Source organism: Castor canadensis, chromosome 5 (genome assembly GCF_047511655.1).
Source record: "Castor canadensis chromosome 5, mCasCan1.hap1v2, whole genome shotgun sequence".
Classification (NCBI taxonomy): domain Eukaryota; kingdom Metazoa; phylum Chordata; class Mammalia; order Rodentia; family Castoridae; genus Castor; species Castor canadensis.
In genome coordinates this window covers 25,172,882-25,199,323 of record NC_133390.1, presented here as the reverse complement: position 1 = coordinate 25,199,323, position 26,442 = coordinate 25,172,882, and the positions used below count along the sequence as shown (strand labels likewise).

Sequence of the window (26,442 nt, the reverse complement as noted above, 5' to 3'; positions counted from 1 at the left end):
CAGAATTATAATCAATGCTTCTCAAATTTTATGAATCACCTGAAAAATTTTCTGAAATTTAGATTCTTGGTTTCTGTCTGCAAAGATTGTAACACAGAATGCTAGAGCTAGTATCAAGAATGGGTCCTTTTTAATCACTGTTGGAATATTGGGCAATGGAAAAGCCTTAGCTTTTTTGTTTATCTACAGTTTAGGGATGGGAAAACAAAGGCTTCATAGATACTTCAGCTGATGAGAGGGACTCATTATGTTTTTAAATTTTTCTTATCTTACAAGATGTATATTATAGTTTAAAAAAGAAGAACTATAGGAAAGGCAGCAGGTGTGGGGAAAATGTGAGCAGGTGGCATCTTGGATAGGCAACCCACAAATCCACAGATGCTAAATAAGGCAGACACAAGACATCTTTAGGTAGAGAAGTTGACTGAAACCACCAAATTTCACCTCTATCTGCCTGTACAATCAAAATGTTTATCCTGACTTCTGTAACTTCAAAGACTAGCACATTTCCTGGGACACAGATGCTACACTGGATGTAATAAACCAGTGTTATCACCAAACTTGGTTGCTATATGTGTAGTGTGTAAACAACTTCACTGCCCTTCACTGCATCAAACTTACCCCATTGTTTGTGCTCACATCTTTAATGTTTTCTAAGTTCCTTACTTCTTATCTGTTTCCTTAGTAAATTCTGATGACTCTAACCATCAGAACTTACTGAGATTTAACCACTTGTCCAGGATCCTACACCATGATCACAGGGTCACAACTAACTGGTCTCCACAATTTTACTCAAGCCCCTCTCAGCAGTCTCATCTCCACACACCAGTCTGATTATATAAGGTCATTCTGAACCCTCTACTTGGCCTTTCATCCCATTTACTATAACATACTTAATACTTACCTGAGCCCTATCTCCACCTTAGTCTCTTGACAATCATGTAGAGCAGCAGTGCTTCCTGAGGCTCCTGGAATAAGCCTACTTCACCCCTACACCAAGAACTAAATTAGAGTTGCCTGGTACCTCTGCAAATATCTGTGTAATTTCCACTTCACTTCTCTAGTTCTTCCTTACAGTGGTTCAATGAAATTTTCTCCAGTCATCCTGCCCAAATTGACCTCCATGTTTGCATCACTCTTTTTCTGTTTAGTTATTTTATCCTTCTTCATTGCACATAGCATTCCCCAAACTATTTATTTGAATGTTTTTCTGCCTTTACCTATAATATAACCATTTTCAGGACAAGGATTTTGTTGGTCTGTATAGCATTATCAGCCCCAAAACTTAGAATAATGCTTAGCAAAGAATAAGTGCCCAACAAATATCACTTGATTGAATGAATATATGAAAAACAGAAAGAAATTCAAGTTCAGGAAGGACTGAGAGCCACCAGTGATCTCATATTGTTGCCAGGTAAAGAGAGGTGTGTTATATGTCAAGCCATATGAGCATAGGTGCTTACACAAAATAAGTAAGAAATGAGGGTTCAGCAACATGAATAAAGATGATGACATTATTCTTAAAGTGGAGATATGTCAGTGATCTGATACTAAAACTTCTAGAAAATAAAATTCCTGAGTGGACTAATTAATAATTATACCCAGTAAGAAGAGATATGTGACTAAAAAATAGTACTCTTACAATGGTGTCAAGAAAATGGGTCAAGAGGGATTTAAATAATTACATAATTTGAGGGTGGGTGACAAGGTTTTAAGTTGATAAAGATCCATGTGGAAGATATAAATTAAAAAGTCCTAGTCATACAATAAGAAATTTTTATTTTGGCAGTGCTAAACTCAGGGCCTCATGTGTGCTAGCCAAGTGCTCTATCACTGAGCTATATCCTCAGCTGCTCTTCATTTTATTCTGCAAAAATAAATATAATCTTGAAATTATAGTATTACTACAACCTGAAGGAGACATTTGTCATTGTACTAATTCCCGAAAGTCATAAGATTAGATAGATAAACAGAAAAATGACATTAAACTCATTAGGTTTACATTTTAGTATAGGTTTAAATAGCAAGTAAATATTTTAAGATTAATTTTCTTTGTGTAAGTTCTATGTATGAGACATTGAAAAGAATCCTAATTTTACACTGTTAAGTGCAGTACTAATTAAGAAAGTCATTTTGTAAGCAATGCTGAACCATTTATAAAACTAATTTTCAAATTTTATTAGTTATATCAGTTTAATAAATTTTGGCACTAAAAAAGCTGTAGTACTGTGTATTTCTCACCACACCTTGAATATATCATTTATTAAATTATCTGTTTCAGGAATGTTAACTCCTGTTTCAAGGAATTCTTTCAATAAAGAATTATATAATCCATGTGACATACTTGGTCTTCTCTGATAAACTAAAGAATGAGAGAGTGGCAAGAGGCTCTCTATGGTTAATTTCAACTTTAATACATGTCTATTCCATGAATATGATCAGATCATAAATCTGTATATAACAGCCCACCCAGATGACTCAATAGTAGTTGCTACTGAAAACAAGGATGGCGATTAATTGGGAAGAGGTATGAAGGACTCTTCCAAATAATGGAAGTCTTTTGTATTTTGATGGATGTATCAACTTCACAGTAGTAAGCATTTTCAAAATTCATCAAATTGTGTACTTGAGATGATGCATTTTGCTATATATGAACAATTTCTGGATACAAAGTTTCTAGTTATTGGACATAATAACAACAAACACAGAAGACAAAATAAGAATGTAGCCTGTGGTATTTTACTGGAATTGGTGTTATTATTTTGAGTTAATATATAGCTATGTCCAGTGAGAGAATTTAGAAGACATGGCTACAATAGACATGAATACACAAGAACTTGTTTACTATAATGGAGAAAGAACTAAAAATGAGTAAGTGGGATTGGAGTTATTTATAGGAAGTCAGACTTGAAGGCTAGAGCTGCAAAATCACGAGATTATTTGCCCAAAAGCAGAGTTCTCACTTATGGAATATGTATCCTCATGGTCACCTTACAGATGAAGAAAATAAGACTCAGAGATACTAGGTATTTGTCTGTGGTCAAACATGTGGTCAGTCATATACATGGAGTCAGAATCTCCTTTATCTCAAAGTCATCCTTGCCCTTTAAATCACAGAAAAGTTGTGCCACACTTTTCCAATTTCCTCTTTTAAGACTATAAAAGGAGACAAGTTGAGGATATAGAATCAGAATCAGAACAGGGATATTAGTATCATCTAGAAGCATGGTGCCTGAGAGATGCAGATGGAAGTTTTGACAATAAGATTAGGGATAAGAGAGGGCTGTCTTACCATCTGCTATTTAAAATTATTGGAACAGGTTTGCATTGAGAAAAAACCATTTGTGTACTGTGAATTCAATAAGTTTCTTGATATGGGTTAGTTTTATTATTAGTAGATTAAGTTTTTACTAAAGAAAAAGCAAGAAAACTCTTGGTAAATAGAGAAATTGAGTAGTTCAAGATATGCAAAAATATAAAGATAATTTTGAATTTACAATTCTGGTACAGCTCATCTTTGTTCACTTGTGTTTTAAATAAAAACAATGGGAAGACATTTTAGGTTCTGTATGTTTTATATTATGTGAAATGGCCTTTCCATTTCCTTCACATAGTTGTTGTTTGAGAAGATAGACACTGGTATCTCTGACCTGTAAAACCTACTGAGGAGGATTCCAAGATGGTGGCTAGAGGGAGGAAGCAGAAAGCATGCTTCCTAAAATAAAATCTTGGAGACACACTGGAGATACACCTTACAGGACAAACCACCAAAAAGAGGCAAAACTTTGACTCCTGCACACCTCCAGCCTGCGCATAGCATCTCCACTTCATGTTAAACGTAGAAACCAGGAGGGCTCCTGCGCTGCTGCCAGATGCCAGCATCCAGATGGCTTGGGAATGTGAGCTAAGTGGCACGTGGTACTCCCACAGACAATCCTAGGCCAGATCAGCATAGCCCCCTGGACAGAATGACACCCCCAGGGGAAAGAAAACTGAATAATAAGCAATAACAACAAAAAAGACATGTAGCAAAGAGGGCAGGGCACCCTGAGTGCTGAAGAGGGGGGAGGGGAAATCCCTCACAAGCAGCTGGCTGGAGAAGGCAGGAGCAGCGGCACATGCTCAGCAACCAGGAGCAGGAAAGCTTGTAAAAGTGGTGGTGGGAGGAAAACTCCACAGGAGATGGGGGGAAACCCACTTCCCACTTGAACTGTAAATAAACATGCCGGCATGAGAAAGGTGGTGCAGTGTCACCTGCCCCAGTGTGCTTGGAAAGGGGAAAGATTGTGGCAGTGGCAGCTGCACCCAGAAGAACTCTAAGTAAACAAAGCCAGTGCGGCTAGGTGAGTGTTAAGCTCACTCCTGAGATCTGCATAAATAACGCCTCCAGCAACAGCAGGCTGACAGCAGTGGGCAGGTGAGCCGTAGCCTCAGACAGCCATTCACAGAACTGTCTCCAGATTCTTTTTTTTTGTCTCCCTTCCTTTGATGAGACAACAACTGAACTACACCTGCATGCTGAAAAACTTACTGAAACTGTATTGCATTTGAACTTGGGACACTTTGTGGTGCTTTTTTTTTTTGTTTTGTGTTGTTTTGTTAGTTTTTTTCCCCTTTGATGAGACAATAACAGAACTACTTCTGAGACACCACCTCCAGGATTGGCAGCTGAAGGATGACACCAAAGTTATTAAGACTGAAACTTTATTGCATTTGAACTTGGAGATTTTTTTTTTATTCATTTTTAAATTTTTTATTATTTTTTCAATCCTCTCTCTGCCTCTAATGCCTGTTAAGCTTACTATTGATTAGTACACTATCTCTCCCTGTTTATATCTTTGAAACTTTTTTGTTTCTTTCTTTGTTTTGTTTTTTCTACTTGTTTGTTTATTTGTTTTTCTCCTTTTCTTTAACTTCTTTGCTTTCCATCTCCTCTCACCATTCCATTCTAAATAGCACCAGTGTTATTATTACAAGCTAGAAAATACTTAATTGCACACAGTACAGGGACAATAACAACACCAAGGGCAATGATGGGAAGTCAGAAAAACAGGGAAACCAGTCTCCCCACAGCAAAAAATTAGTACAGGAACCAGAGAGAAATAAAGAAAACAAATACTCAGATCCGGACTCCAACAAAATGAAGATAAACTATGCCAAAGAACCCAATGAAGCCCACAAGAATAATCTAAAAGAAGAAATACTACAGGTACTCAATGAGAATTTTATAGAGATGATACTGGATACGGTCAACCAAAATGTACAGGAGACACTCAAGAAATTCCAAGACAACAAAATAGAGAATTTGAAAAAGCAAAAGAAGAAATAAAAGAAGCCATAGAAACACTGTATAAACACCAAAGTGAAACAAAGAACATGGTTAATAAAGAGATAAATGAACTCCAGACAAAAATAGGCAACATTAAAGAGGAAACAACTCAGGACATAGAAAACCTCAAAAAGAATGAAACAGAATTGCAAAACAAAATGGAAGGCCAATCCAGCAAAATAAAATGAAATGGTAATTAAAGGAAAAATTGAAGAACTATTAAACAACTCAATACCTGTGAAAAGAAAATGCAAGAACTCACTGACTCCATCAAAAGACCAAATTTGAGAATCATGGGCATTGAAGAAGGAGAAGAGGTGCAAGCAAAGGGAATGTGTAATATATTCAACAAAATAATAACAGAAAATTTCCCAAATCTAGAGAAATCTATTCCTACACAGATGCAAGAGGTCTCCAGAACACCAAACAGACCAGACCAAAATAAATCTACCTCACAGCATATTATCATTAAAACAACAAATACAGAGACCTGAGAAAGAATATTGAAGGCTGTAAGAGAGAAAAAACAAATAACATACAAAGGTAAACCCATCAAAATCACAGCAGACTTCTCAACAGAAACATTAAAAACAAGAAGAGCTTGGGGAGAGATCTTCTGGACACTGAATCAAAATAACTTCAACCCCAGGATATTCTACCCAGCAAAACTATCATTCAAAATAGATGGAGCAATAAAAGTCTTCCATGATAAGCAGAAACTAAAACAATATGTGACCACAAAGCCACCACTACAAAAGATTCTTCAAGGGATTCTGCACACAAAAAGTGAAACCCAACATAACCATGAAAGGGCAGGCAGCACCAAACTACAGGAAAAGAAAAAGCAAGAAAGTAGAGAGTAACATTGATTTAGGTACACGCAATTAAACCTTCAAACAACTAAGACAACTAAATGACAGGAATCACCTCATACCTATCAGTACTAACACTTAATGTTAATGGACTTAATTCCCCCATCAAAAGGCACCATTTGACGAAATGGATTAAAAAGGAAGATCAAACAATTTGTTGCTTACAGGAGACCCATCTCACCAACAGAAATAAGTATAGCCTTAGGATGAAAGGCTGGAAGAAAATTTACCAAGCAAATGGCCCCCGAAACAGGCAGGAGTAGCAATACTTATCTCTGACAAAGTAGACTTCAAACCTACATTGATCAAATGAGATAAAGAAGGACATTCCATACTAATAAAAGGGGAAATAGACCAAAAGGAAATAATAATTATCAACCTGTATGCACCCAATATCAATGCACCCAATTTCATTAAACATACCCTGAAAGACCTAAAAGCATATATAAACTACAACACAGTGGTTGTGGGAGACTTTAACACCTGATTATCATTAATAGATAGGTCATCCAAACAAAAAATCAATAAAGAAATCCAAAATCTAAAATATACAATAGATCAAATGGACCTACTTGATGTCTACAGAACATTTCATCCAACTTCTACACAATATACATTCTTCTCAGCAGCCCATGGAACCTTCTCCAAAATAGATCATATCCTAGGGCACAAAGCAAGCCTCAGCAAATATAAGAAAATAGAAATTATACCGTGCATACTATTTGATCACAATGCAGTAAAAGTAGAACTCAACAACAAAAGTAAAGACAAAAAACATGCAAACAGTTGGAAAGTGAATAACTCATTGCTTAATGAAAAATGGGTCACTGATGAAATAAAGAGGAAATTAAAAAGTTCCTGGAAGTCAATGAAAATGAAAACACAACCTGTTGAAACCAATGGGACACAGCAAAGGCAGTTCTGAGAGGAAAGTTTATAGCCATGAGTGCATATATCAAAAAGACTGAAAGATCCCAAATCAATGACCTAATGATGCATCTCAAACTCCTAGAAAAACAACAAGCAAATCCCAAAACAAATAGAAGGAGAGAAATAATAAAAATAAGAGCTGAAATCAATGAAATAGAAACCAAAAAAAACCACACAGAATTAATGAAACAAAAAGTTGGTTCTTTGAAAAAATAAAAATGATCGACAGACCCCTGGCAAACCTGACTAAATTGAGGAGAGAAAAAACCCAAATTAGTAGAATCAGGAATGCAAAAGGGGAGATAACAACAAATACCATGGAAGTCCAGGAAATCATCAGAGACTACTTCGAGAAACTATGTTCAAATAAATTAAAAAATCTTAAAGAAATGGAAAGATTTCTAGATACATATGATCATCCAAAACTGAACCAGGAGGATATTAATAAACTGAATAGATCTATAACACAAAATGAAATTGAAGCAACAATCAAGAGTCTCCCTAAAAAGAAAAGGCCAGACCCGATGGATTCTCTGCTGGATTCTATCAGACCTTTAAAGAAGAACTAACACCAAACCTCCTTAAACTGTTCCACAAAATAGAAAGTGTAGGAAAACTGGCTAAAACATTTTATGAAGCCAGTATTGTACTTATCCCAAAACCAGGCAAAGACACCTCCAAAAAGGAGAACTATAGGCCAATCTCCTTAATGAACATTGATGCAAAAATCCTCAATAAAATAATGGCAAACCAAATTCAACAAGAAATCAGAAAGATCATTCACCACGACCTAGTAGGCTCCATCCCAGGAATGCAGGGGTCATTCAACATACGAAAATCAATAAACATAATAAACCACATTAACAGAAGCAAAGACAAAAACCACTTGATCATCTCAACAGATGCAGAAAAAGCCTTTGATAAGATCCAACACCATTTCATGATAAAAGCTCTAAGAAAACTAGTAATAGAAGGAAAGTACCTCAACATTATAAAAGCTATACTTCACAAACCTACAGCCAGCATTATACTTAATGGAGAAAAACTGAAACCATTCCCTCTAAAATCAGGAACTAGACAAGGATGCCCACTATCTCCACTCCTATTCAACAGAGTACTGGAATTCCTAGCCAGAGCAATTAGGCAAGAAGAAGGAATAAAAGGAATACAAATAGGTAAAGAAACTGTCAAAATATCCCTATTTGCAGATGATATGATCCTAACCTTAAAGACCCAAAAAATGCTATTCAAAAGCTACTAGACACATCAAAAGCTATAGCAAGGTAGCAGGATATAAAAATCAACATAAAAAATCATTAGCATTTCTATACAATAATAATGAACAAACTGAGAAAGAATATATGAAAACAACTCCACTTAGAATAGCCTCAAAAAAAATCAAATACCTAGGTGTAAACCTAACAAAGGATGTGAAAGACCTCTACAAGGAAAACTATAAACTTCTGAAGAAAGAGATTGAAGAAGACTATAGAGAGTAGAGAGATCACCCATGCTCATGGATTGGTAGAAGCAACATAGTAAAAGTGTCTATACTCCCAAAAGTAATCTACATGTTTAATGCAATTCCCATCAAAATTCCAATGACATTCATTAAAGTGATTGAAAAATCTACCGTTAAATTTATATGGAAACACAAAAGGCCACGAATAGCCAAGGCAATACTCAGTCAAAAGAACAATGCTGGAGGTATCACGATACCTGACTTCAAACTACATTACAAAGCAATAGCAATAAAAACAGCATGGTGCTGGCACAAAAACAGACATGAAGACCAGTGGAAAAGAATAGAAGATCCAGATAGGAAGCCACACAACTATAACCAACTTGTCTTTGACAAAGGCACTAAAAATATGCGATAGAGAAAAAGGAGCCTCTTCAACAAAAACTGCTGGGAAACCTGGTTAGCAGTCTGCAAAAAACAGAAACTAGATCCATGTATATCACCCTATACCAATATTAACTCAAAATGGATCAAGGATCTCAATATCAGACCCCAAACTCTAAAGTTGGTACAGGAAAGAGTAGGAAATACTCTGGAGTTAGTAGGTATAGGTAAGAACTTTCTCAATGGAACCCCAGCAGCACAGCAACTAAGAGATAGCATAGATAAATGGGACTTCACAAAACTAAAAAGCTTCTGATCAACAAAAGAAATGGTCTCTAAACTGAAGAGAACACCCAAAGTGTGGGAGAAAATATTTGCCAGCTACACATCAGACAAAGGACTGATAACCAGAATATATAGGGAACTTAAAAAACTAAATTCTCCCAAAATTAATGAACCAATAAAGAAATGGGCAAATGAACTAAACAGAACTTTCTCAAAAGAAGAAATTCAAATGGCCAAAAAACACATGAAAAAATGCTCACCATCTCTAGCAAATTAAAACCACGCTAAGATTCTACCTCAACCCTGTTAGAATAGCCATCATCAGCAACACCACCAACAACAGGTGTTGGAGAGGATATGGGGAAAATGGAACCCTCTTATACTTCTGGTGGGAATGTAAACTAGTACAACCACTCTGTAAAAAAATATGGAGGCTATTTAAAAAGCTAAACATTGATCTACTATATGATCCAGCAATACTACTCTTGGGGATATACCCAAAAGTCTGTGACACAGGTTACTCCAGAGGCACCTGCATACCCATGTTTATTGCAGCACTATTCACAATAGCCAAGTTATGGAAACAGCCAAGATGCCCCACTACCGACGAATGGATTAAGAAAATGTGGTATCTATACACAGTGGAATTTTATGCAGCCATGAAGAAGAATGAAATGTTATCATTCACTGGTAAATGGATGGAATTGGAGAACATCATTCTGAGTGAGGTTAGCCTGGCCCAAAAGACCAAAAATTGTATGTTCTTCATCATATGCAGACATTAGATCAAGGGCAAACACAACAAGGAGATTGGACTTTGATCACATGATAAAGTGAGAACACACAAGGGAGGGGTGAGGATAGGTAAGACACCTAAAAAACTAGATAGCATTCGTTGCCCTCAACACAGAGAAACTAAAGCAGATACCTTAAAGAAACTGAGGCCAATAGGAGAAGGGGACCAGGAACTAGAGAAAAGGTTAGATCAAGAAGAATTAACCTAGAAGGTAACACACATGCACAGGAAATCAGTGCAAGTCAACTCCCTGTATAGCTATCCTTATCTCAACTAGCAAAAACCCTTGTTCCTTCCTATTATTGCTTATACTCTCTCTTCAACAAAATTAGAGATAAGGGCAAAATAGTTTCTGCTGGGTAGCGAGGGGTTGGGGGGAAAGGGAGGGGTCAGGGAGGAAAGGGAGGGGGTGGGGGACGGGGGGAGAAATGACCCAAACACTGTGTGCACATATGAATAATAATAAAAAAAAACCTATTGAAAGACATTTGTAAGATAGATAATTAAAAGAAGTCACTAACACTACTTCAAGTCTGGCCGGCATTTACAAAGCATATGTCCTACCAGAACATCAAACAGAGGAATTTACTAAATCCCAGGTTAATATTGCAAGATTGTTAACTTACTAATACCTACCTAGGTACAACAGAAAAAGACAAAATCTGTGCCTAAAAGTATCCTTTATTTGTAATACAGTTATGATATAGATGTTACCCATCTGAGACTTGCTCAAGGCAAAAACTATGTGTGAAGATTAAAGCCATGTTGAGCAGGAGATGGGAAACAATTACCATAGATATTTCTTACAGTATGATTGAAAACAGATAAAATGTACCTTTTAGGAGGAACAAAGTCAATACAGTGCACTTTTACCATGGGAGAGGCTATAATTTAGTGTCTAGATACAGCACCCAGTGCATAGTATCAGAGTTTTAGATGTAGATGCAATGATAGCTTGGATAGCTCCCCTGTAGACCAGCCTGTTGACCAACCTGAGATCTGGCCAAGGATCCTATCTCTCCAGATTCCTAGGATTATGCTTTTAAGTTTCTTCTTCTTCTAGTGCCATGGGTATTTGAGCATATTCTCAATCCTTTAATTCTTCTTTTTCCCTTTTCTCCTGATATCCCCTAAAACTTTCACAACCCTCTTTCTCTGACAATTTGTCTTTATATTCCCTGTAACTTTCATTTTCTATGTTGATAGGGAGAGTTTAAGTCTTCACCTGCTGAATTGCACTTGCCTCCTCCATGTCAGAGACACACAGGTCATTCTACAGGGTGACTTGTCCTAGTCCTCAAGACAAGGCCCTTCTTTAGAGGCCTTGCATACTCAGAGGCAGAAAATCAGTCTAGCTTAGGCTCACAAATATATTATGAGAAAACTTCTCTTTTTTCTTGAAATGGTTCAGAACTCCTGAATGTTACTATCTTAAAGAGGGACTTTCCCTCATATGGAAGTAGGGAATCAACTTGTTCTTGGATTCAGTTACTGTCTCCTTTTCCCCTTGCTCCTCTCTGTTCACTGCATTCTCTCCTGTGGCACTGAATGAGCAGTGGCTGATTTTAGAGAGAGGCAGTAAATCCTAGAATTCAGCATGCATTTTGCTCCATATTGCTACCAAAACAAAATTAGAAATGGAAATCAGTCCTAAGTTTTAGTTTCATGTAGCACTAGAATAAATCTAGCATGAGAACTTAATAAACATTTTAATTCACAGTGCAGTGCTTGTACATGAACTTGTATAATACAACAGCTTTGTAACTTGAGAGCTCTCTAGGCACATGCTTTTTGGTATTGCCAATTTGCCAACAATAAATATTGATATAGTTGAACAGTAAGAAGTACAACTTATAAAATAAATACCAATCCCATACTCTTAAAAATGTTCTAATCCCAGCACTGGAGAAGCTGAGGGAAGAGAATGGTGAGTTCTAGGAACCCCTGGGCCACCCAGTGAGTCTGAAACCAGTTAAGGCTATACAACAAGAGTCTATCTCAAAAAAAAAAAAACAGTTTTACCTTGTGACTAGGTAAAAATTTTAATTTTTATGTATGTAAAAATACTTGATATATTACTTGATATAAGTATAATGAAGAATGACTTTTAATTGAACTTTATTTTTCGATATGGCTTCAGTGTAAATATGATTGAAAAGCTTATAATTTTCATAACATTTTCCTAGTAGGTATGAAACTGCACAAAATGAAAGACTCTGCAGTGTCTGCAGAGGGTCCTTGTTAGAGAAAAGACCCATGACATCATACTCACCCATACACGCAGTGTGCAGCAGATACCAGCCATTCACTGCTGACCAAAGTTGCACCACAGAGCAGCTGGCTTCCATAATACAGTGCCACAACCCAGGGCCAGGCCCCTTCATTGGCATTACTTCCTCCAACAATTTTTGGATTGCCTTTTTGAACCACCAGTCTTTTACCACATGCTATTAAAGTAATTGAAGAAAAAAATATCTACTTTACTATTTATTTTGACCATGAAAAATTGAATGATGACAAGATAACTTGAGGTGAAATAAAACTCTAAATGGAATTTTAAATTGAAGGCTTGAAGGAGGTGACAAAGTATTTACTTACGTTTATGGTTGCATTGTAACAGAATCAAGGAATCCTGTAGGCACTGTTGACTATAATAGAAGAGTTATTATATGTCAAAAATGTTCATGTTACATTAAAAGTAAAGCCTAGTGTAGGATATCTTATTTTTTCATTAGTTAAAACTATATATCATGTATGAAATGTGGGAAAACTGAACTGTACAGAAGAAAATACCCTAATTTAATGTAAAGTAGAGCTGGGTTGCATTCTTACTACCACTTACATTTTATGTGCTCGATACCTTGAGACTCAGTTTCTGAATTTCTAAAGTGGGGGTTTATTATATATAATGTATTGGAATTTTTTATGAGGGTTAAAAGAAATTGAAATGGAATTGTTCTTTTGCCTTATACATACTTAACACTTGGTTGTTTGAACCAACCTCGGATTTCATCATTCTCTAATACAAATCTTTATGAAGAACATGTTATAAGACCCTTAATGTGTGCCTCAAAGCACAGATAGTACCTCAACCCTATGTTTAACCCCTTTTTCATTGTTATTAAATACCTATCCTACTTTGCAGCTGTAATTTTTGCAGTTTGGAGGATAACAATAAAGCTACCATAAATTTCTTTTTCCTTCTTTATAATTTTATAGATAGAAAATTCATTGTTAACATTGATCGTAGATCATAGAACCACTGTATATGACTTTTCTTTTCTTATTGAGACCCTTCACCTTTTCACTCAAAAGAAGTAGTACATTATTACTATTTTGCTTTAGGGTCATTATTAAGTAGAATAAGCCTTCTTTGAACACAAGTACTGAGATATTTATTGCAAGTCAATTAATGAAACAGCTACCAAGTGACTAACAGGAGTCAATGCACATGGGAGTATATGTTGAACAAAAGGATGATTCACTGAGATTTATACCTAATTTAACATATCTGAATTGCTATTTCTTGAATTTTTCCATTTAATGCTTTTAGACTGTGTTTGATCATGGTACCTGAAACATGGAAAGAGAAATGGGATGAGAGACTATTGTACAGAATTTATTCCAGTTTTGCCAACCCCACAACTATTTCAGTAAGAATACTATCTGTGAGGTTATATCCTTCATTTGGGAAATTAAATGATGAATGAATCACAGGTCCTTTTCATTAAGGAGAGACATGCATATAAAAACTATAAAATAAAGTATAAGGAAAATTATGTACTTATTTAAAAATTTGGACACCAACTTTTTCAAAACAAAAAACTCTTAAACAAAATTTTAAGCAAAGAAAAATTGTTTGAATGTGTTATACAATCCAACCACTAGAGATCAGTATAAACCAAGGAATTATGGTACTTGGCCACACCATCTAGTGCAGCTTATGCAGATAGTGGGCACGTTAAAACACGCATTCACACATGCACATATAATTTTAATAACTTACATTTATGTACTTACCTACATCTAATTACTCATGTTGTTTGAACTTTGGAGAAAAATTAAACAAAAAAAGCACAAAACAATACAATGTGCTCAATCAAAGCAACTCAGTGTTTCTGGAACATGAATGATAAAGTTTATTTGAAATCATATGCATCTATATTGTCTGGTTGACATTCCCTTCTGAATAGAGGAAAATACATTTGTATTTGACTGACAAATATGTATGTATATATGTCTCTAGGCATAGATACATCATTATGTATCCATAATGCTCCAGGGGAGTGGAAACTGACTTCACTTCTAACATGCATTTGTGCTTGAGAGGAGTCATTTCTAGGATGCTGTCTAATACATTTTCAGGTCTCATCAAAACTGTTTTCATATCTACAGTATTCATCAATGAAAATCCATATTTAAAATGGTTTAACTTCATAAGGTATTTTTAATGTTCTAGTATAGGTAGTTGCATGGCCTATTTAACATTTCTAGTTAATTCAGTTCAGACTGCTGATTTCACAGTGGGTGGCCTTTTCCCAGGGCTGGCAAATGGGGGTCTGAATCTTGTCTATACCTCACAATACTATAAAAACTGATGATTATAAGTCAGTAGAATTTTGTAGGTGAGAGAATTATTTTCACTGACATCTTATTCTTTTCCTGATTTTTTATTGCAATCACAAGTGCAAGAGTATTTTAAAAGTTCAAGTTCTCAAAGGACATTGACTATAATCACCTCTTCAATAAAAATAAACATAAATTAACCAACCAAATGAATGAATGAATGGATGGATGGATGGATAGACGGATGAATGGATGAATGGATAGATGGATGGATGAATATGTCTGAATCTTTGACAACTCAATATAATGTGGGTAATTAGAGAGGGAATTAAGATGTTTAACTAACTAGTTTATGGGTTTGATGGAAGATTATAGTACACTTACAAATGGTGTCTGTTTCGAGTATAATGAACATACTTGAAATAGTGACATCAATATAAGTTGATAGTGGTATTTTGTTAATAAGTGTGGAGTAACCTAATCCTGTTCTGAAACATAAATGTAATTAAATTCAGTGGTTTTAAATTTCTTTCTTAGAAATTCTTATATGTCTATAAAATGTGAACAGATGAAATTCTCAATGTACAAACTGCTTCAAGATCTATAATGATAATATAAATTTAGGTGTGCCTTGTAGAGAGGCGACATGGAAGCCTACTTTCTCACTTGCAGATAGGTTACTTCTTCCTTGATGAGACTCATAATATTATTCAAAGCTCAGCAAACATCGAAATAGGACATTCAAGTGCTTTTATTGGTCTAACAATACTCTGCTACCAATTTGTTTTACTAGTTGAGTTTACAGAAATGCTAACTTGGCATGAGTAACTGAATTATATTTTTTTACCATTAAGTATGTTAAACAAAATATATTAACAATAGCATCTTAAATGCTTAACTATAATTTTGGCTTATTCTTACAGTTATTTTTTCTCACCTCCTGCTGGCCTTTGGTGAAACTAAAATTCAGAAGCCAATTTTACAAATTTCAAACAAAAATTACTCTTAATGCTCAAGCAAGAGAAATGACATAATTTAAAATTAAAATGATCTTTGAATAGAAGTTTACTTTCCAATATTTTAAAAAATGTTTATAAGCATAAACCTAAGTTTAAAAAGCAAAATACATAGGCTAAACTAAAAGTTCCAACATTTTCATTTAATGTTCATATTCTATTTGCTAAGGAAGACAAAGATTGCTATGTCCCCCACCTTTCTCCTCTATTTATGGTAGCTAATTTGTATCACTTTTGTTAATTTGAACAACTTTAAACCTATTTATTCCACATATCATAATTTCTTTCTTTGGGATTTAATGGTCTGTGACTCTGAAAATAAGAATAAAAGATGTACTATTAGGATTTATCAAATCTCTATCAGCGTGCTAGACAATTATACCCAGAATACCTCATTTGACTATCTTGTCATATATATGGGATGAGACAATGTTAATAGAAAGTATCAATGAAATACTGCTTCAGACTGCCAAAAAATAAATCAAATAACTTTCAAGATTATTTGCCCAGTGTTTGGCAGCATTCAAATGCAGCTGGCTTAGAAACTATTTTCTTTTCAGCTCACGCATACCTAGTCCAGTAATAGATTTTAGAACTTACCTGGGTGTTAGTATTAAACTGCCATTAGGTGCTGTGTTTAATTTTACAAATGGTCCATCTATGGTAGAGCGTGTTGGTGTTGAAGAGTTTTCACTCCTAGGAAAAGAAGATATGCAGACAAAAGAAAAATCCAACAAAAACTCATAAGTTACATTTTTAGTTCTTTAAAGCTATAGAGATTGAAAGAAATTATGGGATTCTATTAAAAACAGGTCAGCATTTTAATATCAAACTTCAAGTGTTTTGCTATCTCCAAACATCTCATATTAGTAGAAGAATTATCCATAATGACATAGAGCACAATTTTAAAGTTTGTTTTGTACCTCTAGTCCTTGTCTAGATGTCCATATACTGTTCTACAAAGACCATTATATGTACCATTTGAGTATCATTACATTTATCATTTGACTTGCTTATGCTGCCCAACAGTTCCCAGTAGTTTAACAGATGAATTTGAATTAAAATTTAGTAGAATTGCTGCATCATAACGTAAGTCTTTCTCTTGTTGAGTGTAGTTCATCTTTCAAAAAATGCATGTCAGTTAAGAACTATATAGAAAAGAAGATTTTTCAATGTGTATCTTTCCAAATGTTTTTTGTTTTTGATATTACATTCAATTCAAAGCCTAACAAACCTAATTCTAAAGTTGAAATCCATGTGAATGTGCTAAGTGAGGGATGTAATTTGCAAGGGTAAACTAGTGAGCTACCACAGGGTAGAGTAAATAAAACTTCCATGTGACAAAAAACATTGAATCCCCTACGCTAAAGACTAGCATATCCATGTTCTCAACTGTGAGTTTTAATTGAAGATTTCTCGTAATTATACTGACTCTCTTCCTTAGACTCAATTGGTGATTTTTAGCTTTAAATTCTCAATCTTGTTTCCTTTCTTTTACTCATTCCAGATGTTAATAGTCTTATAAAAATATTCCTTTAGGTTGGAGACATCCTGATTCTGCTTTCTTTGGTGAGCAGGAAGACAATGAGTTTTCTATCTTTTTAAGTAGCGTAATGGACTCTCCCACTGCCTCTTCCAAAGAAGACTCAGTGACTTCTCCAGATTATAGCTAACTCTGACACTTTGTTATTTGTGTATATGGAATTTCCAAGGAACACTCAAAGCTTTAATGATCAATAAGGAGAAAAGAGCTGAGTTAGAAGGGGGTTCCTCTAGTTATTTCAAAGTCTTCAAAAAACTGAGAATGTTTGTCTGGGACAATGGAGGTGAGCTCTAATGTTGCAGAAATTAGCATTTTGTGCTTTAATTTAATAAACATAAAAGTAAGTCAAGCACACAAATCCATTACTAGTTCTTTAATAAAACACCAAGTAGATTTCCCAAAGCAAAGATGAGCCTTGTTATTGTTATTGTTGGAGATTAAGAATCCCCTTCCATGAGGCCAGAATAACCATTTTATTTGTTTATATAGCTGTATTTGCTAAAGCTTTGAAAGCAAATCAGGCATGAAGAACTCAAAGGGCAGTAAGGATGCAGCAGGTCATGTATGCTTTAAGTCATGAAGCTCTTCACAAAAGCAAAGCCGCTCTATGTATGGAAGAGAGAATGTGTATCAAAACAGATCTGAGAGGATGCTGAGTTTCACCATCATACAGCTTCTGCTAGAATTCATCACACGAATATTGGTTTTAAAAAATGTTAAGGAATTTCTAGGTTTGATATCAGTCCAGGTGAAAAATGTTAGCAAGACCCTACTTCAAAAAATGAACTGACTGTGGTGATTCATACCTGTAATCCCAGCTATGTAAGAGGCAGAAGTAGAAGGATTACAGTCCAATGCCAACCTTGGGCAAAAACATGAGAAAAATAAACTAAAGCAAAAGGGCTAAGGTTGAGTTTCAAGTAGTACAAGGCTTGTCTAGCAAGCACAAGGCCCTGAGTAGTTATTATATGTATGTATAATTTTTATACATACGTATAAATATGAATTTTGAAAAAGTAACAACATTATGTTAAATCATCATTTACATTTGAAAGATAAACTCTTGGGATTACTGCAGATTGATTTAAGAGAGAATACATTAAGTTCTACAAAGAAAGCATGCACCTGAGGTTTTTTTTTTTGTGTCCGTTTCCTTTTCTTGCAAAGAAATTGTTATAACTTTTAGAGATTACAACTAGGGTGTCTATTTCCTAAATTTTGAAAATTTCCAGATCTGCAGAGTTAGATAACTTCATTGCCCATTTACATGACTGCCTGAAATCAGTGAAAATTTAGCATAACATAAGAACGTCACATAGCATTACCTTGTTGACATTTTATTGCCCTTCTGGTAACTTATTTCTAAACCTTTATTACCATTTTTGTGGGTTATGTACCCTCAAAGGGCTCTCCTGACTCGAGAAAAGCTTTATTTATGTGCAAAAAGAAGCACCCACATGCAACCGTTATTATTTTTTAGGTCATAGATGGAATGTAAGAATATAAATGAATTCTAGAGAGAGAAAACAGGATATCCCAAGGCTATTTGCATGGTATTAAATCTTTTGCCTCTCTTTTGAGGCCCTGCTTAGATTTCTTCTCCTTTGTCTCATTACTCAGACTATATTTGCTGTGATAAGAATTCTTCCCTGAAGCAGGAGCTTAGGAAGGGTAGTTTAAGCCTGTGGTCATACTAAAGCTAAAAGGAATAATAATGCCTACTGCAAATACTACAGCCAGGCACTGTAGCTCATTTCACACCCCAAAAGGTTTAAGTAATGAATAGAGTCAGGTGGGATGAACCTAAAAATGCTTTTGGTGAAGGATGGAGCTATCTTTTCAGATTGGAGGAAAGAAGGAGATTGATTTGCCAGGACAGAAGACAGGGCAGAGCATTTGTATAGGCAAAAATATTTACAGAATAGTGAATGGAAAGGATTCGATAGCAAATCATTCCTCTGGGAGAGTCGCAGCATGTGAGCAGTTATATAAAAACCACCACTGAACTGGACACACTTCAACTACAACCGTATATTCATTTACCACATTTACAGCAATCTACCTACCACTCACCTAGCCTATGATAGCTCTTACCCAACAGGTAAACTTAATTAATTTTAAATTTTCTGACTCTAGCTCTTAAAAGTTTGTGACATTTGTATACAGGTAAAGACATGTTAATAGAAAAGTTATCTTAAGCTAATCAATTTCCTCCTTGTGGAAGCTACTATATTAAGAACAGGAGAGAAATCGATGGGTCAGGCTGGTCAGTGCCCTCGTTATCTTACAGATAAAATGATGTTTAGAAGGAAATAAACTGCTGGCAACTTCACCAAAAATATGGGTGGGAGAAATGGTACTTGAAGATTGTCACGGAGAGAGGCTCTCTATAGATAACATGTTGGGTGCTTTGAACAATGGAGGGTCTATCTAGTGTCCCAGAATTTGCATTTGTATAAATGCGTCCTACGGATTCAGTGCTGCAGGGTTGGTCTTAAAATCACATCTGAGAAACACTGATCTAGACCACCCTGGCTGGATTCGAGGGTCTGGTACTTGATCTACTTTAACTTTTTTTTTCTTCAGAAATGTAGTATAATTGGCATGTGAACTTAGGAAAGTTTTCAACAAAATTTTTATGTATGGAAACCAGTTCTGATTAGACTCTAAACTCAGTATGTCAACTAATATGCACACATGGCAGAATCTCAAAATGTAGTCATATCTACAGAAAAAGAATAACAAAAATAAAAAGCTGCTACAAAACTCAGAGAACAGAAAACTAAAGCCAATACAAAATATAGAAAGAGAAAATTTTTAAAATAATTTTTAATAATGAGCTATTATTTTCAAACACACCACCCAATTTTAGGAATTAGTCTCAATCCCAAGACTCAGAAATTCCAAATTGGTGGTATCTAAGCTATTAATGATTTAATTGTAATTTTATAATGTTAAATCTTTTGGCTTAAGGTATCTTAGCAAAATTTTCTTTAAAAAAATTTGTATTGTCATATTGTTGTACTTGGGGTACATTGTGACATTTACAAAAGTTCTTACAATACATAATCTACTTCTATTTTGTCACTATGTCTGCTATAAGAGATTTTTTTTCTTTATTTTTAAGTAGGAGGCCACATTTGTTATGAAGTGTTCTCAGTCCACATATTTTCCTAGCACACTTTTACCTAATAAGGATATACCTGTGAGATTTCTTTTAGAGTTTAGTGTCAGGTAAAACCTCTCTCCTTATAAAATTGGTAGCATTTATGCTATTCCATAATGAAACATTTCCCTTTTACATGAATTTTCCAGAATTTTGGAGGTAAATTCCCCTATCTCTCTCTCCCTCTCTCTCTCTCATGCTGGAGTTTGAAGTCCTTGTGCATACCAGGCAAGTACTCTACCTCTTGAACTACATTCCCAGCAGTTTTGTCTCTATTTTGTTTTTGAGAAAGGGTTTCACTGCTAACTTAGTTCAAGTTGGCCTTGAACTCCTGATCCTCCTGCCTCCGTATCCAGAGTAGCTCGAATTACAGACATACACTATGATGCCTGGGTCCCTTATTGTTTTAGGTCTTATTTTTCTTGTAGTATTCTATAATAATACTCTTACAGTATATGCCTTTGTCATGTAGATCTTTTTTTTTTTTTAAGAAAACAAGACAGTAGTAAGGAAATAACGGAGAAATAAGGAAAGGAATAACGGCATGCAGAAGGAAGGATATAAATAAGGAAGAAAAAAATCAGAAGAGGGAAAATTAAAGAGAAGGAGGAAATAAAGAACATTAGTGCCTTAGATTTTATCAGTTTTACTCAAAGTTGCCCTTGATCTCATAGAACATGTTACATTAATACCAGGTTGAGCTTTGAATGTACTTAAAAAAGAACCAGGAGGAAAATGGCGTTTTCTTGACAAATTTTATACTTTTCTCCTGCCTTACCATATTTGCTCTATACCATAGAAGCTTCCCCTGAACCAAAAACTGTCTAAAGAAATGATAAAGAATATTGCCTCAAGGGGAGATAAGCTCTCTGGTTAGTTTTCTATAAAGACAAAACACCTAAAATCATTGTTGCAAAATTTATTGTAAAAACCTTACTGCTGCAAAAATTATTGGTAAATAATTCATAACTATAACAAACCATAACATAGATTTTTTAAACTTTTTTTGCATGTAATTTAATTCTTAGTAATTTCCTGACCATACAAATCTCACTGGGATGCCAAAATACCAATAAAAATGTATAATCTCAAAAAGAGTTAATGACAATGAAAATTCTCCCTGAATTGTATCAGTGTAAATAAGCAACATTTCATAAAGAAAAGACTCCTCCTTCCCAATGATATGTTTTCAGATATTGAGTGGGCTAAATGAAGCATGATTCTTTTCCGAATATGATATAATACTAGTCCTGCATTGATGAAAACCTAGTCAACAGTGTTTTTTTACTCTTTTAATGATGTCTTTCTTATATGAGTTTATTTAAACTCTGCATTTGTCTTTTGATCACAATAGGTTAGTGTAAGAATGACAAGCTAAAGAATTCTTTGGATTAAGTTAGAGATTGTTCTCAGCAGGATATTAGATATTGTAGCAACAGAATATAAAAGGATTTTTGATGGTTTATTTTATATTGCTTTGTTTTGCTTTTAATATAAGGTAGAATCAAACCACCAAGTTCTATGTTTCTACCAAAACAAGTATATGAAGGATCATGAGTTTCTTAAACGTAAAAGGACAACTGGTAAGAATCACCTGGAACTCTTTAGAGAGTAAGACCTCCATGTCTTATTGTGGCCATGGACCTTATCCTCTTAGCCTTGGTTCTATAGAGACTCAGGTAGTCCATGTAGGGTGTTCGTAGTTGGATAAGGAATAAATACATCTTTATTTTCACTAGCCTCTAATTGAAATCTATTCATTCTTGCAGTGTATATGCAAGTAACTAATCACAGTGTTATCAGCACCACCTATAAAATTGTCATTAAAACAAACCTCAGATATCTTTGTCATATTGCATTTGGTGCATGTATATAAAAACCCATTTTTCTATTCATATGTGCATACAATGTTTGGATCATTTCTCCCCCTCCCCCCCACCCCTTCCTTATCCCCCCCTACCACACTCCCTCCCTTACCCCCTCTCTACCTGGCAGAAACTATTTTGCCCTTATCTCTAATTTTGTTGTAGAGAGAGTATAAGCAATAATAGGAAGGAACAAGGGTTTTTGCTAGTTGAGATAAGGGTAGCTATACAGGGAGTTGACTTGCATTGATTTCCTGTGCATGTGTGTTACCTTCTAGGTTAATTCTTCTTGATCTAACCTTTTCTCTAGTTCCTGGTCCCCTTCTCCTATTGGCCTCAGTTTCTTTAAAGTATCTGCTTTAGTTTCTCTGTGTTGAGGGCAACAAATGCTATCTAGTTTTTTAGGTGTCTTACCTATCCTCATACCTCCCTGTGTGCTCTGGCTTTATCATGTGATCAAAGTCCAGTCCCCTTGTTGTGTTTGCCCTTGATCTAATGTCCACATATGAGGGAGAACATACGATTTTTGGTCTTTCGGGCCAGGCTAACCTTACTCAGAATAATGTTCTCCAGTTCCATCCATTTACCTGCAAATGATAACTTTTCATTCTTCTTCATGGCTGCATAAGATTCCATTCTGTATAAATACCACATCATTGGTGTATCTTATTTGATACTTCAATAGAGAAACATACATTACCACATCACATTAGTATTTTTCTGATTATTAGAAAATGTAATTAATTTCTTCAGCGATTTACATGCTTAAATATATGAACCTGAGAAGATGCTGGTAAGTTTCCCTAGACTGATGAAAGTGTCCATGACAGACAAAAACAAGGTTAAGAACACCCACCCTAGACAGTGGCTCTTGAACTTTAGTGTGAGTCTGAATCACAGAAAGGGCTTATTAAATCAAGTTTCTTGAGTCCTATTCTAGATATTTAGATTCAATAGATCTGAAGGAGGATTCCAGAATTTTCATTTCTATTAGTGTAAGGCATCCAACACTGTTGGTTTTGTCTTAAAAATCACATATTGAGAACCACTGAGCTAGACCACCTTGAATCTCAGTGTCTGGGACTATGACCAGGTGATATATCCAGGAGCAACTGTATACAAGCTGGTGGTACACTTACTGTCATTTCTTTGCCAGAGCAGAGATAATTACCTACTCACTCTGCTCATCCCAATTCTGTCATATAACAAACTTATCAAAGATAAATCTTAGAAAGTTATCAAACTACTGCATTTTGTTATCATTTATTCCTTGTTTACTTTTAGTTATTGCATTTCTAAATAAAATAAAATTTTAAAATAAGAAAAAAAACAAACATTTAATTTGTACTTCAGGTAAATGGTAGGCTTTTAGTAAAGTTTGGCATTTACCAGACTTATTTAGTAAAGTCACTTAAATCCAATAAAATATTTTTTCCACCAATTTACCTATACTTTTCCCTACACCACTACATAATAGTAACATGGTGCAGAGTTGTAAATTAAAACAGAAAAAAGTAGAAAACATTTGTTTTTGTGTACAGTTGGCAAAAAAAAAGTAGTCAATAAAGTCAAAGATACTAGTTATGGTTTTCTTCTGCTATGATGTTCATTGTTTTGTGCTCTCAGTTGTAGTAAGTTAAGTTTTTCCCTATGTAGTTGAAAATTTGGGAGATAATGACAAAAATATTTATAGTAACTGGAGTATTATTTGTCCACCAACTTCTCAAACTAATATAACACAGATTTTAATTTCAGTCTTTGGGACCCGATGCTAAATTGTGGAAACAAATTCATTATGGTGCTTACAAAGGAATTCAATCAATTATTCTTTTTTTATTTAAAAGACTTAAACAATCTTTACTGTCTCCTCCAATATTTTCAAAACACTTCTGCAATGGAAGAACACTGAAGTAATTCCATTTCTTACTTGGGTTTGAGAAATGAGAGGATCAAGTTGATGTTTCTGATATGTAAGATGAAGATATACTGTACAGGACTGTTGTAGAACTTAAAAATTAGCACCAATTCTTCATAGAATTCCTAGGATTCAAATAATTAACTATATTTAATACATTAATATTTTCTAAATTCTGTAAAGTTTTACACAGCTGATGGGCTCTTCATTTTTAGTAACTTAGCAAGGCAAGTCAACTACATTGGAAATTTACTGGGTTAGTTACAGTGTAGTGTTGTTTCATAGAAAATATAATTTAAAATTCACTTCTATAACTTTCTTTAACATTTATTTTTGCATTAGATTAAGTATTCTTTCATACTTTGATGAAAGACATACAAATGTTATTTGAAGAACTTTTTACTTGTGCATGTTATAAATGTCAGGGAATTAAATATTTAACATAAAAAAGGTGAGGCTGATGAAATCTGCCTCATATGATTTACTAGAATCTGTGGACAATTCAATTTTGTATCTTATCTACATAAATAATCTTGAAAGACTACATTGCTTTTTAAATAAATTAACCCTAAATTACTTTCCAAATACATTTTTAAACTCACCAAGTTTTTTTTTCAGGTACCATGTACTAGTGTAGATAAATTCTCATTAAGGCTATAACTTTCTTTCAATTACTCAAGCATTATGAAGACTATTTAATAAGCAAGCACAGAGCCAAAGATTAAAGTCTTGGCAGAAATTACCTTACCCTTTTGAGAAGAAAGTACATGACCTTCATCAAAAATATTGTATCTATGGTAAGTGGCATGCACTACTTGTTATATACACGCTAAAAAATCAAGTTTTTTGTCCCAATCTCAAACTGGAAGTTCTGTGATCCAAAGGAAATGAGGTCAGTGAACTAGACAGTAAAATCTGGCTGGAGAAAAGGAAATTGTAAATAAATAGTGCATGGTCATGTGAAATTGACTTTCATCCACCCAGTTTAGGCTATTTTCTAGAAAGACTTTCCTTAGATACTCAAATTGAATTAGGTTCAGTTCTCCTAAATCACATGGTATTTGTCACATTATATTTTAATTTTCTATTTGTCTATTCTTAGTACATAAGCAGAGAAAGCAAGAATCATGTCTTATTTATTCATGGACCAGACAAATAGCATGTCTAATATTGATATTTCTTACCCAGGAGTAGTCAAAATAACATATTTATATTGTATGCTGTTAAAATATAATAAAGATATATGATTTTGCCCAATACATTCCCTCATGCAACTGAAGAAATCAGCATTACTACTACCATTATTCAACAGAGTTCATTCAAAGTAAGATGCTGATCATTTTGACTTTTGTGAATAAATCACTCATCTTAATCACATGCATCCTCCAGGAAGCAACTGAGTTAAGATTCACAAAGCACAGTGGAAAAACTCCTATATTTACAATCCTATAGTGATGCTTAGGAAGCTGCTAAATTGGTGTACAAAGTTCCTGGGCAGTAAAAGCCCAATCACCCAGAACATTCATTTGGATGCACCAATTTAGGAACAAGGTCAAGATACCAATCTCCTTAGTTCATCTTTAAAAACAGCACATAAAAGAGCTCTTCAGCCTTACTGGCAATTCTGGGCAGTTGTACCAAAGGAGTTCCTAGGACTCCACCTCTCTGAACTTGCTGTTGAACTAAACTCCTTACTAAAGTAGGAAACTGGAATTAATGCCACTTACCCAATGGTTTCTTTGAAGTAAGAGTGAACAATTGAGAGTTTCAGTGTTTTCCTGACTTTTTACCAGAAAAAAACATTATTCTCCCCACAATTCACCCTCATCCAAGACTCTTTCATCTAAAATGCCCCCAAAGTTGAGTTTTTGGTAGAATAAAGTCTATAATGTATTATTAAGAGGTGATACAAACACACTTATATACATATATGTACTTCTAAAGTATAGGAAGTGAAGACTGTTTGTATAATGAATGATAGAACCCATTTCCTCCCTTTGCTCTTGGTATGAATTACCTTCCTGATGAGGATGGCATCATTTGTTTGAGGTGTGGAGCTGAGAGTCCTCATTATGAATGTAAAAACCTTGAAGAGATAAGGAAAACTGGAAAATTTCACTCCAATTGCAAGAAGCTACTGAGTTTTCCCTGCACTCCAAGTGGGATCTAACACACTTCTCTATAGAAAAACATCTTGTATGTAGTGATTAAATACTATCTTGGCATTAGTTTGCAATATTCCTCTCTCAGTCTACTAGAAGTTGAACAGTTTTTGTGCTCTAAGTTGGAGACTTAAATACTACATGTAAGGTT

General features: G+C 34.8%; 1 protein-coding gene across 1 annotated transcript in view; it reads right to left on the bottom strand.

Annotated features, from left to right (window-relative positions):
* The window catches only part of Tmprss15 (transmembrane serine protease 15), a 118,478-nt gene that overhangs the window by 14,536 nt on the left and 77,500 nt on the right, over nucleotides 1–26,442 (bottom strand). Inside the window, exons 19-21 of the mRNA XM_020153573.2 lie at nucleotides 16,241–16,336; nucleotides 12,657–12,706; nucleotides 12,331–12,505 (exon numbers count right to left, since the gene is read on the bottom strand). Of these exons, the coding sequence (XP_020009162.1) occupies nucleotides 12,331–12,505; nucleotides 12,657–12,706; nucleotides 16,241–16,336 (321 nt within the window). The remainder of the gene's footprint in view (nucleotides 1–12,330; nucleotides 12,506–12,656; nucleotides 12,707–16,240; nucleotides 16,337–26,442) is intronic.